General features: G+C 40.3%; 1 protein-coding gene across 1 annotated transcript; it reads right to left on the bottom strand.

Moving 5' to 3' along the window:
- Positions 1–2934: 2934 nt before the first annotated feature.
- Positions 2935–14366, bottom strand: tbca (tubulin cofactor a). Its single transcript, XM_064296777.1, has 4 exons — positions 14176–14366; positions 8346–8451; positions 5264–5350; positions 2935–3170 (listed from the first exon to the last, which is right to left on the bottom strand). Exons 1-4 carry the CDS (start codon positions 14226–14228, stop codon positions 3090–3092), a joined length of 327 nt encoding a protein of 108 aa, XP_064152847.1. The 5' UTR covers positions 14229–14366; the 3' UTR covers positions 2935–3089.
- Positions 14367–15073: the final 707 nt, after the last annotated feature.

Raw genomic sequence — 15073 nt, 5'->3', positions numbered from 1 at the left:
ATTTCCATCGCATTCTCATCAGAATGGTGCCCTACATGAAGTAGCATACTGACTACAAGACTGAGCAGCTGTATGAAGGCTTAAAGCAGATTTAATATACAGGCTGGTCTTACACCAAAAGCAGTTTCCCTTAAAGAACATTTATGGCTAATCAGTAATCACACCTTTCGTGCATACATGTTTAAAAATAGTAGCTAGGCTACACTGAAGAAAATGCTTCATAGGATAAACCTAAAGTTTTACTTTGTTACACCTATATTTATTTAGGTTTTCTCAGTTCCAGGATGGGATATAGAGCAGGAACATATTCAGAGGTTTTTATTTTATATGTAATTGTCAACTACATGTTAATGGACTTTTTTGTGTTCAGGTAAACTGAAAGACATTTAAATGGGCTCAGTCAAAACCTACCAGCTTTTAGGGTTATACATGCATTTAAACAGTAAAAATATAGTACATAAGTTCCTCTAACATTCCGTGCCTTTCTTTTGTACAAACATAATACATGCAGGCATGGTAATTTTGGTAGAAGTAAAAAAGGCTTGTACCCGGAGTTGAAAGTAGTTTCTAATGGTGAAGAAAAAGTTAAACTGGTAAGATCACCCAGTCATGCTTGAAGAATAACTCTGCCAGTCTGCCCAGTGCAAGTCACAGAAAGTGAGTCACTGGTCAGGCTATGGGGGACAGCAGGGGGTGTGTCCACTCAGGTTTTCCGTGCGCCAAGTCACCAGTGAGTGGACACGCCCTCGCCTCATCCATCAACCACCCCCCCTTCCCCGGGAGTGAAGAGGGTAACAGATGTTCTCAATGGCCGAACGGCCTGAAGAGGAGTATCCCAATTAACGTGAAAGCCTTGGTCCCAAAGATGAACTTTCACCATGGCAAACGCAACAGACAGGTGGCGCTCAGAAGGAAAACTCCGATGAAAAAGATGGAACAAATAGTGTCATTCACTATGTAGCTCAAGTAGCTCAGAATATAGTCAACGCTGATGTATACAAAATGCATTCTTTGACAAATGTCATCTGAAGTTTATAATGCAACTCTATATGGCTGTCAATTCATACAACCAATTTAAAGACACACAGCGACAAGTACTACATAGAGTTAAAATGCTCTATGATAAACAAATACTACCCTAGATGAGAAACACCAGCACACAATCATTCATCAATAATAGGCTCACTATCAGAATGGGACTGTATACTGATCTCAAGGAGAGAAAGTAATTGGTCACAACCACGGAAGTCGACTCGACTTCAGGATCCATTCCTGTTGTCAGAGTGTAAAATCTAGGATTTGATGACATCACACTTTCTATATACTAAATGGACAACTATTCCACCTAGGTACAGATTCATTTCTGGCTATCCAACCTAAAACTCCCCACTTAGTCACATACCTGCCAAACAGGGACAATAAATAAAATAAAGACAATATAGGAAGAAAATAAAACTGTCAGTAGCCTAGTAACACAACTGTCTTTGTGATGGTGATAATTCTGGTGGTTTATCAGGCCTTGCACAGTTGTTAGGAATCCCATTTTCTCTGTATTTTGCAATAATCTTCTGAACACTAGTTTAGGTAAGTTGTTTTTTTTTTGTTGTTGCTTATTTTCCTTTGACTTTCACTTTCCTTATGCAGTTGAATCATCTTATCTAATCTCATGAGAAATATTTCCTTTAGCCATTTTCGATGCACATGACAACAAAGTCTGCAAGGCAATGTTTTTGGGTAGTTTTTTGTTTGAATTTTAGAGTCACTTTTGAAGGCAACAGGTTCTAACAATGTCATTGACACTTTTGGTTAAAGTTTGTTGATGAGGACACAGCTGTAACTTGTTTGTTGATCAGAAGTATGGAAGACAAAGTGGTAGTAGGGTGTACAAACAAAAAAGTGAACAAATACTGATAGATTTGATATACGTAGTGGGGGAGGCATTTCAGTAATTTATGTTGTGTTTCCTGAATTATTGTCTGACACTGAAAGAAAAACGTTTGCACTGAATGGCTTATTTACAAGAAACTAAACAAACAATAGGGTGATTTCTGACATTTGCACAGTACCATGTATGTTAGCTAGCTATTACTTTTCAGATTTAAAAAATGTGAAAAAGTGCCTGTGGATGACATGCATGCTACCTTATTTTTATACCGCAGAGAAGTCACAGGAGTTCAGAATCCAGTTCCCCAAAAATGAGCAGCTTAAAAAATAGCACATCAATGCAAAAACATTTGTTTGGATTTTATTTACAAGAATTAAGGGTGACAGTTCATTATCTGTATTTTCTACTTCTTTGAAGCCTTCTTTGCTCATCTTTATCGACGGATAAAAGATGTAATAACATTAATTTTAGTTCAACCCTGGATTCCTATAAAATTCCAAAACCAAATGTTGGACTGTTCTTCCATACAAACCAAGCTGAGTAAACTCCATTCTAACAGCAAGCAATTGCAATGTGGACAATCTTTTCTCAAACTTAAATTTTATTTCTGCTGATAGTATATGAACAATGTTCAAAATATTTATTAAATTCAAAATTATGGGTGCTTTTGATATGTTACAAGCTCTACAGTGTAATCTGAACAATTCCAATAACCAGTAATAAGTCTAGTTAACTTTCACTATTTATGAACAAGAACATGGCTTTCTCAGCTTAATTGTATTTTGGTACTGCAAACTCTTAGTTGTAATCGTGTACATATACAGTAGAAATGTTTGTATTGCTGTTTTTAATGGAGATAACTTTTTTACTATGGTAAGGTTGGTAATACCAAATTAATCACTCAACTCTCCAGAATGTTACACCCTGAGAAATTAACTTCTAACATTTAAATGTTGACCAACAACCTGGGTCTATTGTTACGCATAGTGACTTTTACTGAGCACATTGTTGTGAAATTGTTTCTAGTGGAAATATCCAGTAAGACAAGATCACAGGAAAAAAACATTTATTTGATTCTTATTTGAAGTGCTTGCACAATCATTTATAGACATGTAGGAGAATCATTCTGCAACAAATACAAAAAAAAAAATACATTCTGACTCAATGGAATGGACAGAGCTGTTTGAATACCAGGAGAAAACAATCATCCCTCCAACTTCACAGAATCCAGCATATTTCTGGCCTCTTTGTATTCTTCCAATTCTCCCAGGTCTGCTTCCATTTCCTGAGAAACAAACAAACGATATAAGGATGACACACAGAGGAAACAAATATGCAAATGAACATTCAAAAACAGTTAAATATGAAATTTAAAAATGGCATGATGGTTGTCATTTCCAAAAGGGCATCTCCAAATATCACCAATGAAGCTATAGCATGAAATACAGAAAGCCTAATGGTTAAGTTAAACAAAATCTACCATTTAATAGCTGCTAAGTGGATAGGGTATCTGTTGAATTGATAGGACCCTTTGAAAAGATGGCTTTGTTTTACATGCCTGCTGAGATATCCCTGTCCTGTGCTCCAGCTAATAGTCCCGGTCTTGCCAATCATCTCCTAAGCTTTGGCCTTTACAGTTCTGCTTCGCCGTAATTGCAGTGACCTTTCTGTCTCTGTCTTCAGTTGCCCGACAATCTGGAAGCCTCGCATCGTTTCTTTGCATTCACTTGGCTGCTCGGGCCTGAAACATCTTTACCGCGTTTTCTGAAAAGCACGGCGAAGTCCGTCCGCAGCTCAGCGCGTTTCTCTTACACAGTGCTCCAAACTTCTGTTACGTACAGTATGTCAAAACGAGAATGCATCCAAAATATGTGTACAGATTCACTGCAGCTCCTACAGGACTGCGTCACTGGTTTTATTGCCCTAAATGTATAGTGGGACACTGGATATTGCAAATAACTAACGCATGAACCCTGTCATAATTTGTGCATTTTTAAGAGTACAAATTTACCAGGACAAATAATTATTTTCAATTTTCAGAAATATTTATGTAGACATGTGGAAAATGTCAAAAATAAGCTATTCACAATTCAGGATTATAAAAGACCACTTGGACGGATTTACTTTTTTCAAATATCATACTAGTTTGTATATTATATGATGAAAAATTATGATGTGAAAGTACTGGTAGAAATCTAAAGGCCAGTGCTGTTACTACTGTGGTTTCTACAAACACTTTATCATGGGCATTTTAATTTAAAGTCTGAAATGAATGATACAGAGACAGAAATGTGGTAGATTACATGAGAATACGTCAACAGGAATGTCAACTACAGTGTCTTTGTTTTCTGTAATGCAATTGAAACAAAAAGAAAATGCTGTCTGTGCATTCTATTATTTGTGCAATGGTTTGGTTTGAGTATAAAATGTAGAAAACAGCAGAGAGAGTCAGAACGACGGCGGATTGGCTGGCTGTGTGGCAGCACGCGTGGTGCACTTTTCCACATGCTAAGATGCTCATGCCAAAAGCCACAGATGCACTGAAAGACAGGGAAAACTTTAACAACCTCACGAGCGCCAAAGAAATATTCCCCTTACCATCTGCAACAGTCAAAACCTGCTGCATCACTGACCAAGCAAAATAAATATTCCCCCATCAATCCCTTTGCAGTCATCTGAAAAGCACTTTTAAATTGTGAAACTGGATAACACTAGTGGCTAACCCCAAATAAATGATAGAAATACATAATATAAATCAAAAACAACTAAACTTTGAATGCATTGATTTACATTTCATACGTTACTTGATTTATTCAGTTATGATGTGATACAACGTGTAAGTTCCACTGTGATGGATAATCACACAGGAAAGGTCAAGTCAATGCAAGACTCCAACAATTCACACTGGAGAAGCCAAGGATGCTGCACTCTGAAATGTGACTGAACAGGAGTCGGATATTAGGAGCATCTCCGGAACAGGTTACGCAGGCCTGCAGAGTCCAGAATAGACTCACTAATAACTGTGAAAACTCCATATGTGGGGTATGGACTCACTAATCGCTGTGAAAGCTCTATGTGTGGGGTAAGGACTCATGGATAACTGTGAAAGGTTCATGCGTGGGTTATGGACTCACTAATAACCGTGAAAGCCCCATTTGTGGGGCATGGACTTACTAAAATAACTGTGAAAGCCCCATGTGTGGGGTATGGACTCACTAATAACTGTGAAAGCTCCATGTGTGGGGTATGGACTCACTAATAACTGTGAAAGCTCTACATGAGAGGTATGGACTCACTAATAACCGTGAAAGCCCCATATACAGGATATGGACTCACTAAAATAACTGTGAATACTTCATGTGTGGGGTATGGACTCACTAATAACTGTGAAAGCTCCATGTGTGCTGTAGCCAGGCGCCGGTGACAGTCGGGGACCATCATGCGTGATTCCTGGAGGACCTCCACCTGCAAGGGGCACAAACACATGGGGGGGGGGGTCAGTGCGGTGAGACACCTGAGTCACCTAAAAGACCAGCCTGGTAGCCTGTCATTGGGGCTGTGAGAAGCAAATTTGTTTAAATGTTCAAATGACATGGTCCACGCACACAGACAGCCTGGTTACAGCTGAAATACATACACAAAGCTCTTAGGAGCCTTACGGACAGGGGAACAGCTAGAATACCCAGAAACGCCTCAAACTAATCCCAGCACACCAGGATAAACAAACCTACCATCAGATATTCGATTCTCTCAAAGCACAATTCAACCTTCCCGACTCAACTTTTTCACCTTGATAAGACATCTGCTGCCTGGAAATTAAAATACACATGAAAAAATATAAAACTTATTTCAATGTGGATTTATGCAACAATGCAATATCTGGTTGTAAATCACTTTTGGGTCGACAAACCACTGCACTGGCCACCTGGGGGTTGAATACACATGCGCACTTTCATGCGGTAGGCTAATGTGCTTTAATTCTTATGTGGTTAAGGCCTTGCATCAATGTAGGCACCAACCACCTCCACAGCACTTTCAAAAGTAGGTTCTGCACATACATGGCCAGACTGATTTTACTCGAGTTTAAAAGTATACAGCCATTGTGCAAATTATACTGGATGCAACCCGGTATTGCTGGTTATATTTTAACTGATATGAATGTTAGGGGCTCAGTTTGCTTTGCAAAATGCCTGTTTAGAGGTATGAGAGAGTACAAAACAGCTCTGAGAAAACTACACCTTTAGCACTCCAAACATTTCAATTTATCCAATTATCACTCAAAACCTGCCCACTGGCATGCAGATCTAATATTTTGACAGTTGTGCTGCAAACAATTCCAACACATTTACATTTTCAATTTACAGGACTAACGAATGTTAACCAACAAAAAAAGAAAAAAATGTTTTTAATATGTTAACCGACAACAAAAATATGTTTTAGCTCGTGTGTGAAACCTGATTATGTACAACACTGACAGAATAGAATTAAACTTTAATTACTCAATAGTTTGAAAGTCATATTAACAGCAATCATGAAACTATTCTTCATTGACGGCTAACCACAGAATTCCAGGAATATGAACCTACCCCTCCCCCATCCAATTAATACAACGCAATTCAGTTTCATACATCTGTTTTGCATTAGCTAACAAATGCCACCCTGTATTAAAAAATATGACCCTGTTTTAAATCAGTCGGCATGAGTAATAAATGGCTGTGAATTTATTTAGAATGTAATAATGCGGCGGCGTGTAGCACAGTGGGTAAGGAACTGGGCTTGTAACCGAAAGGTCGCAGGTTCGATTCCCGGGTAGGACACTGCCGTTGTACCCTTGAGCAAGGTACTTAACCAAAATTGCTTCAGTATATATCCAGCTGTATAAATGGATACAATGTAAAATGCTATGTAAAAGTTGTGCAAGTCGCTCTGGATAAGAGCGTCTGCTAAATGCCTGTAATGTAATGTAATGCTGTAATTCTCATAGTGACCATTTCTAATTCCATCCAAAAAAACATGAACTGTTTATGTAAGTGAATAAAATCATTGAGGGACTGCAGCATTTTTCTGAAACTGCTAATATGCACTTCCTGTGTCCATCAGTACTACAAATTGGGCATCCACATTAAGGAAGTGTGTGTTCAGTCATCCACATATAGGGAGTGTGTGTCGGGTGTGTTCAGGCATCCACATTTAGGGAGTGTGTTCAGTCAGCCATTATTAAGGGAGTGTCTGTCCAGTGTGTTCAGTCACCCGCATTTAGGAAGTGTGTTCACAGTCACGTGTCTGCATTGTGCCTCTGGCTGCTCAGTGTGCATGCTGGTCTCCAGTGAACCCACGGTGTGGGAGTAAAGTAAGACATCCTGGCAAAGCAGCCTGGCACAGGCAGCCCATGGAGGCTAACAGTGCTCTGCGTATCACTCACTCATACACCAGGGAGACTGACAGCCCAAAAAGAGTGGAGGACTTGGGTCAGCGGTCACTCTGAGTGGCACTAAATTAGCAACATGTGCTGCTAATTATTGGATTCCTGCAAAACTACATAATGCAATTTAATGCATCAGCAAATTAAAACTGAGAATGATTAGTTTCTCTGACCTTGTACATTACGCAGGACAGTCATGCTGAACCAACTCCAGTCTCCCCCCTGGCCAACCACCACCCGACCAACCTGGTTTAGCCTTTACGTTTATGCTCTTTTACAATGAATATCTGAACAGTTGCTATGGGTTTAATATTTGCTTTCATATTTTTATGACAGGAAACAGTGTAATAAACTATAAGTGGTTCACCAGCTGAAATAAAGGAGGCACAAAGGTTTCCCCACAATGAATCAGCATTATTCTTGTCCAGGAGCTTGGAGCAGGAATTTAAAACAGGTCTGCACCAAAAAAGAACCCAACATTTCCCCTAACAATACCATATACCATGCACAAAGCACGCTCATTTTCTGGATTTGAGCAAAGGGGAAACATCTGACATCTTTTACTCAGGAGAGTAAAGTCTTACTCTGCACTAATTCTTACAGTATATTAAAGACGCTACAGTATATACACAAGATAGTTAGCTATGATGCGGATTCACAGACCCATAGTACTGTATAGAAAACTGAACATAGCAGCGTGTAGGTTAGGCTGGAAGATATTTGTATTGTTCCTCCATGCCAGTGCTTCATTTGTACTTTAATTAGCATGGTTTACACGGTATGTATTGCTTCAATAATATGATCCCATGTCTTTTACACCATGCTAACACCAACATCCAACTGCAGCTGATTCACTGATGCCAGTTTATACATTCTTGCGTTCTCCATGCGCTACCAATTCCCTGCACCAGACGCATGTTGTAATTCACACTACTTTTCAGCACCTCGCTCATATTAGCATAAATGTTCACTTTGGCTACAAAGGCTGAGGACTGTGACTATGCAAAAAGCCCCCGGGCACCCCCAGGCATGACCCACCTGCTTCTTGATGACGTACTCGTCCCCTCCTTCCGCTTTCAGACGCTCAATCTTCTCCTCCTGCTGTTTTGCTTCTTTCACATAGAGGACCTTTTCTTTCGCGAGTCTGCAGGGAAGAGGGGAATTTCAGAAATTAAGCCTACAGTCCGCATGAATACGACAGACTTCGTAGGAAAAGACTTCTCAATTTTATGGATTTGCCTAACATGTTCTGGCATGCCATGTCAACTGATACTTGCACATCATTGAGAATGACCCCCTTTACCATGTCAAGCCCCTGATCACCTAGTATAGCTGTAATTCCAAGATTTCAGTCTATATAAATCTTCCTACATCAGGCCACTCCTAGACCATAAACCCTCTGAGGCCATTAAGACGCTCACACTCAGATAACAGGTCTCTTCAGTTGGTCAAGCTCTGGCTTCTCCCAAAATATTCCTTGAGTCATTTTGTCCATCCTCATTCCACATTCTACACAACTCCTAGTCCTGAATCTTATCTGCTCCATCTGGTCTCCTGGCACTATCTGTTGGTTTCCTTAGCATTACTGTAGTCTTGGGTTGGTTTTCCAACTCCCAATACATTTCCAAATGATGATACCGCAAATACAGCATTTCTCAGTTATATAATCCCAGAAGGTGTGTTTATCATAATTTTTTCCTTAGTAACACCTTCTTGTGAACTGAAGTAGTCAATGGAATTTCCCTTGCAACCAAAACTCCATCATGACCCTAAACTACTCATCAAATTATCAAACACAAGGAAGACATGTTTAAATCAACAACTTGGAAGAGATCAGCTCTGTTTCCCAGACCTAACAGTACCACTCCCGTCCCACCCCCTGTAGATACCTACACCACCCCGAGCCTTTTCGAACCCAGGGGGAACACCCTTGCTAATGGGGCGTAGCAGTCGGAAAAATCACTCTTAATTTCCCGGTATTTATCCGCACGGGATAGTATCGGTCCCAACTCCGGCCCGCCGTCGTCCTGTCTTTAGATTTTTGCGCCGACGCTATAAATCTGCCAATTTGCACCCCAGCTGCACGCTCATTAGCCGCCAGCCGCGATAGTTCAGCTCCTTTCCGCTCACTCCGCTAATCTCCCTGTCTTTACTTCATTTATTTTCCCACTTTTTTCTGCTGCTCCTCCGCAAAATACGGCGCTACCCCTTCTAAGATTAATTGATCATCAATTTGGCTCTAATTTGGACCAAGTCAGGTGGTAAATGGGCCACTTTTCCTTGATTGTTAGTGAAATGTGCGCAAGTACATTGATAAATTTTGATTATTTATCAATTACCGCCAAATGAACTAAATCTATTGAATAAATTCCGGCCTGATTGTCATAATAGAGTTTGAAAATATCGCTATTGATAATGATTCCCCGCCTAATAGTCTTTTCCGGCTGCGGTAGTCGGCGTGTCGGAATGACAACAAAGAATTCATTTTTCATAAAATCATCTGCGTGTGCCTGAGCGATCCGTCATTAATCAGCGACATCATCGCGCCGATCCGCCGTAATGTGCGTTGTGTTGCTCAGAAAGCCTAAACCACTGTCATATTTCATGTCAATTACCCATAATTTTAATATGTTGCCATCGACATCTTCTCGTAATACTTAGCATATGCTAAGATAAGGGCCTTCAGCCTCATTGAGATGAGTTATATTACGGCGAAGGCTGTTTGGCGAGGCAGTTGCGGGGATTCAAATAACTAAACGACAGGCTAATGAAAAAATGTCCCTTGATCTTAATTTCTTATTTTCCCAGGCTGAGGCTCTTATATGAAGGGTGGAGCCGGGCTTGTTTTTAAATGGACCTGCCACAGTGTTTTCCCAAAGTTAATGGAAAAGCAGCTCTCTGGAAAATAGAAAAAAGAATTAGACTCGACACACATTCAATTACTTTAATACTGCATTTTTGAGCCGTGTAGCCGACGCCAGTCGGAATGACAAAACCAAATTACTGTTGTCATTTTATTAAGGGCATCCGCCGTTCGCGGCGCTAAATCAAATGTGCAAAACTGCAGCAAAGCCATGCACGCGGTTTTTTAAACTTCGAGAAGGGGAACGGCTGAGGCGGTTCCTTTAGACCCGGCTCGGCGGCTACCGTTCCTGCCCAAGGTCACGCCTCTTTAATGTGCGCCCGCACGCCACGCTGGAGGATATTCGGCGTTCATGTATGTTCTCCCCTTCCGCAAATTAAACTCCCAGCACCAGAACGTTCCGCGACTGGGGGCTCAGGAAACATACCGCTAAAAAAGCTGCATTCGAACCTTATTAGAAATGAATAAATGAGACTCTTCCACAGGATTACAGGAAAGGGACTAATTCAATTACTAAATGCATCCCTGGGAGCCGACCATTTCATTGCTGAATATGGTTAACCTAAGACCAGGGACATCTAGAACATTCAGATTCACCTCAATCCAAGAACATAGGCTACTTGTTTTGTATAAGACAAAAGATCTTCAAAAAAAACCAGGCCCAACAGCTGAAACTTAAGGACCACATTTCTCAAGAGCCCAAAATACTTACCGATGCAGATTATTATGAACACATACAATAGTATCTCCAAGCAATCAAACCTAAGTAAGATATGGGGCTGATCAAATGATGCTTTGTATACCAGTGGCAGAGTTGGACACCATCAACAGTACGCATAACGCTAAGCTAACGGCTGCATCACTTCAGCAGTGTGAAAAGACTTCATCGGGAGCATGCGTAAAGGGGTACTGCTGCAGGGAGGGGAAAAATCAATGACCTACCGCTCTACAGGTCCATCATATAAAATTATTTTATAATCAAGGCTCGTAGATTTGTAATTATGGCATGTCAGTAACATTTAAACAGGTGGCTGCTAAAAGACTGTTAAAGGCAAAACAAACAGGACTGCAATGTGAATTGCCCTAGCCTCATTCTAATCTACCGATGTCACTTTTGTTTCATCAGAGGCCAACTCTAGGCCACAGTAAAGGCTGTATTGGCATACATGCAGTAAGCATTCTCAATACCCCCCCTACACACTGTATGCTGACTACATGTAATCAATGGCTAACTCCAATTATTGAGCGAGCTCCCCTGCCCCACAAACTGCCAGACTTAAAGGTGAAAGCAACACTATGGCATGAGAGAGAGAGAGAGAGAGGGAAAGACAGATAGAAAGAGGGGGGAGGGGAGAGGGGGAGGGAGTGAGAGAGGGATAGATTGAAAATAAATTCCTGCTATCTGTACTCCAAATCAATAAGACTGGTGTAGGATGTGTTGGGGTCAGCCGGTGTTTTGACAGTGGTCCGCTGCTTTATGCCACCATCGTGGTTGCAGCTCAAGAGGACGTAATGGCAGCAATTGCACCAGAAAGCCACCGAGCATTTATCAGAGATCTGGATATTCACGGGCCCTTCTGCCATGGTTTGGACCGAACTTACGCTACACCAATATTTACCACACTTCACTTTCCCCACCAACATACAACAGGCTGGAGTAACTGTACAGTAGGCCTTATGTGCTTATGAAAAAGAGCACTAAAACAAAATGTGCAGATTTTAACGCTCAAAATTTTCTGTACTACATACTTCTGTAAGTTGTTCCTTTGCCACGATACCAATTTTTCATCGGAAAATGCCAAAAGGCTGAAAGGCCTTTTGTAGTGCAATTTTTTTTTCTGCACACAATGACTAGTGTTGCCAACTTCCAGAGAATCTTATGCCAGGATATTGGACGAAGTACACATGAACATCATTTCGAATGTTACAAAATTCACTGTGGACAGACGAGCCATCAGCTATGTTAGTTAATGCATTATCATTCGTGATCTTTCACTGCTGAATACAAACACGGATATTGACTTCAACCTGGTTATAAGAACTTTGCCAGGGCAAATAAAAAAATTAGAATTAAAAAAAAAAAAATTATCACAGTGCATCTTACCACAGCAGCCTTTGCAAAGCTAACTGTGGAGCTAGCTGTGGATGACGTAGTGAATGACTTTTTAAGCATCAGACTTTCCCACTTCATCAAAATAGTAAAGCTTATTGGGCTATAAAAATGGCAGAATTTGCGTAAAACTGCCTCTCGTACATGGTACAAAATCTGGAACTACACAAAACAATATGCACACATCACCCCATTGTGATACCATCGCTACGACCCTTTAATTCCATATTACACTGTAGTCAGTGTATTTATGGGAATGGAAAGAAATGGCTTCTTAGTATATTGGCAAGTTCATAAACCAGGAGATGATCTTCAAATGCAAAGTCTGACTTTACATGGACTTTATTAAGAATTATCATGCTACCAAGTTGCAAAACACCAGGACAAAATGGTGCAGAAAAGGACCAAACTAAAAATTTAAAAATCATTAAACTCTTATCTAAGCGATTAGAACCATTCACAAAGACAAGAGCCAAGCCAACAGCAAAACTACTCAGAATATAATTAGCATATCCAATAGCAGAACCATTAGCCAAACGTGCAGCTAAGTGAGTAGCCAAACAAGTAGCTAAGTGAATAGCAGGACCATTAGCAATACGAGTGGTCATGCACAGCTAGCTCTGCTGTTATCTTCGAAGCTAGCTTAGCAAACAACACCAATTGCATCCCACAACGCAATTAGCTGAGTAAGTAGCAAAGCCAGTAGCATTGCTCAATATAAGATGCAGCGTGAGTAGAAAACTGAGAACAACGCACAATGGAATTAGCAAAACCAATCGCACTGTAAAACGCATACGTAACGGTTTTGGGCCGAACCACCCTCCATAGTAACCTACCAAAATGACTGAGTGGCCTGCAGTGGCCAACAATAGGCCTACCATTAAATTTTAATACTAGGCCTATGGTTTTCTTGTTTTAAGAAAAAAAAGGCCTGCTAAGATTAGTGTGTATAACTACCCAATGAAGATTTCACAGTTCGGACTGAAAATTAGGCTAATGCCCGTGAAACAGTGCTGCCCATGGATGCACTTTATAAAAACAAACAGCTAAATAAGAACAAATCAAGCAAGGAAAAGGTAATATAACAACCAAGACTGAAATAGTGCATTATACACAATCGGTAGACTGGTTAATGGTTTCAGCCTTTTGAAAATCTTGGAAATGTGTTGTCTACTTGTTTGCATGTTTAACCTTAAGGTGATTTTCTTGGAAATAGGGAGACTGACTTGCCAGTTATTTCTGTAGTCATTATGAGGGTAACCTCTTTTTCAACATGATGAGTGTTTCAGAATGGCATTCATTTCCCTCAGTGAACCCCACTTAATGCCATTGTTGTTCGAAAATATTAGCCTACGTTTGACTAAAGCGACATGATCTCCTGACATAGCCTACATATTTTATAGAGAAGTGCGTAGGGAGGCCCAAACTGATATGGGATGCAGTGGCACTAAAATATAGAGGGAAAACGCTGGGATTCTCCAGACAGAAACACATTTACAGCTACAAATGAATAACAAATAACGGGGAAGAGACACGTGAGGGAGAGAAGCAGGAGTTACAAAAAGAAAAATGCGGACCACACAGCTGAAAATAAGCATCAACTAGCTTTTGAAAAGCATTTAAATATCAGCGTTTGTGAAAATTAATGGTATTCCAAATGTCACGTGAATTGTCCCTCAAACTAGCGAAAATGCAAACAATGGGATCACAGAAAAAGCAACAGCATGCTCTCCGTAAATGCCCCGATGTGTAGTTGAAGCTACATCCCAGGACTGCGCTGATTGTCCGGTCATATTTTCACGATCGCCCGTCAGAAGGGCGGCCTACTTCGGATCTATGCGAGTAGCAGGATGACAAGACAGCTTGCACGAAAGTTTAACAAGACAGACACTTACCGTTTGACTACTCCGGTCTTAATTTTAATTTGTCGTACTCGGGGATCCGCCATAACAACCGATACTGCAAAATATAGAAACGTTAAATAAATCGAAGAACTCGAGTTCCCAGTAGCTACTGAAAAATGCTACCGATTCTTAGCTTTGCACAGTCACAGTAAGAGATGGACAAAACTGCGCATGAGCAGTACTCGAGTTTACGACAAGCGAGGTCGTGCTTGCATAGCTGCATTGCGATTTTCGCCTGCAGCATCAGAGATCCTGCTCCAGTAACCATGATCCTAAGAAGTACGTTTTGAACGTATAAAAATGCTAAGTCGTTAAATAAAACTTGCACAGTCAAGGCCTGTCATTAATGGTATTGTTATCCAAATGAGGCCAAGTTACAACAAACAGTATTGGCTATCTTAGCTCACACAAATTGAACAAGCTCTATTCCAAAGCAATGCTACCCAAAGTTTCCTAAATTATTTCACGTAACTTGGCTCTGTGTTTTTTCATCTTATCATCTAAAGACAATGTGATCATTCACACTGTGTCACGTAAAAGGGTCAAATAATAAAAATGGCCTCCTGGAAGAAGATATCATTGAATTAATGTAACTTAGATATGATTGTACTTGATTGTCAAGTTAATTGTACAAAATGTATAAGGTGTTGTGTATTTGCAGCATAAAATACTGATACTGAATACTGATAGTAAAATAAACTTTGATATAGTAAGGGCGACGGCAGACGGCAGTGAATTGTATGTGTGAGTAACTTCGCATTTTGTTCGTTCAAAATGTGTTTTTCTTCAGATTGTATGCTCAATAGACCTATACTTATTGCTTGTATGTTGGGAGATAATCTATAGGCCTAGCTACCATTCATTTACAAATGTGGCTTTCGCAAGGTAG

Source organism: Anguilla rostrata, chromosome 10 (assembly GCF_018555375.3).
Source record: "Anguilla rostrata isolate EN2019 chromosome 10, ASM1855537v3, whole genome shotgun sequence".
Lineage (NCBI taxonomy): Eukaryota > Metazoa > Chordata > Actinopteri > Anguilliformes > Anguillidae > Anguilla > Anguilla rostrata.
The sequence above is the reverse complement of the archived record's forward strand: the minus strand, read 5'-3'. Positions and strand labels throughout refer to the sequence as shown.

What these genes read in the sequence shown, in the direction of transcription:
- tbca (XM_064296777.1), bottom strand. Translation starts at nt 14,228, where the DNA reads ATGGCGGATCCCCGAGTACGACAAATTAAAATTAAGACCGGAGTAGTC. An exon ending in AAGACCGGAGTAGTCAAACG is followed by an intron (nt 8,452 to 14,175) that starts GTAAGTGTCTGT and finishes TCTTCCCTGCAG; the next exon opens with ACTCGCGAAAGAAAAGGTCC. An exon ending in TGGAGCTTTCACAGTTATTA is followed by an intron (nt 3,171 to 5,263) that starts GTGAGTCCATAC and finishes TTTGTTTCTCAG; the next exon opens with GAAATGGAAGCAGACCTGGG.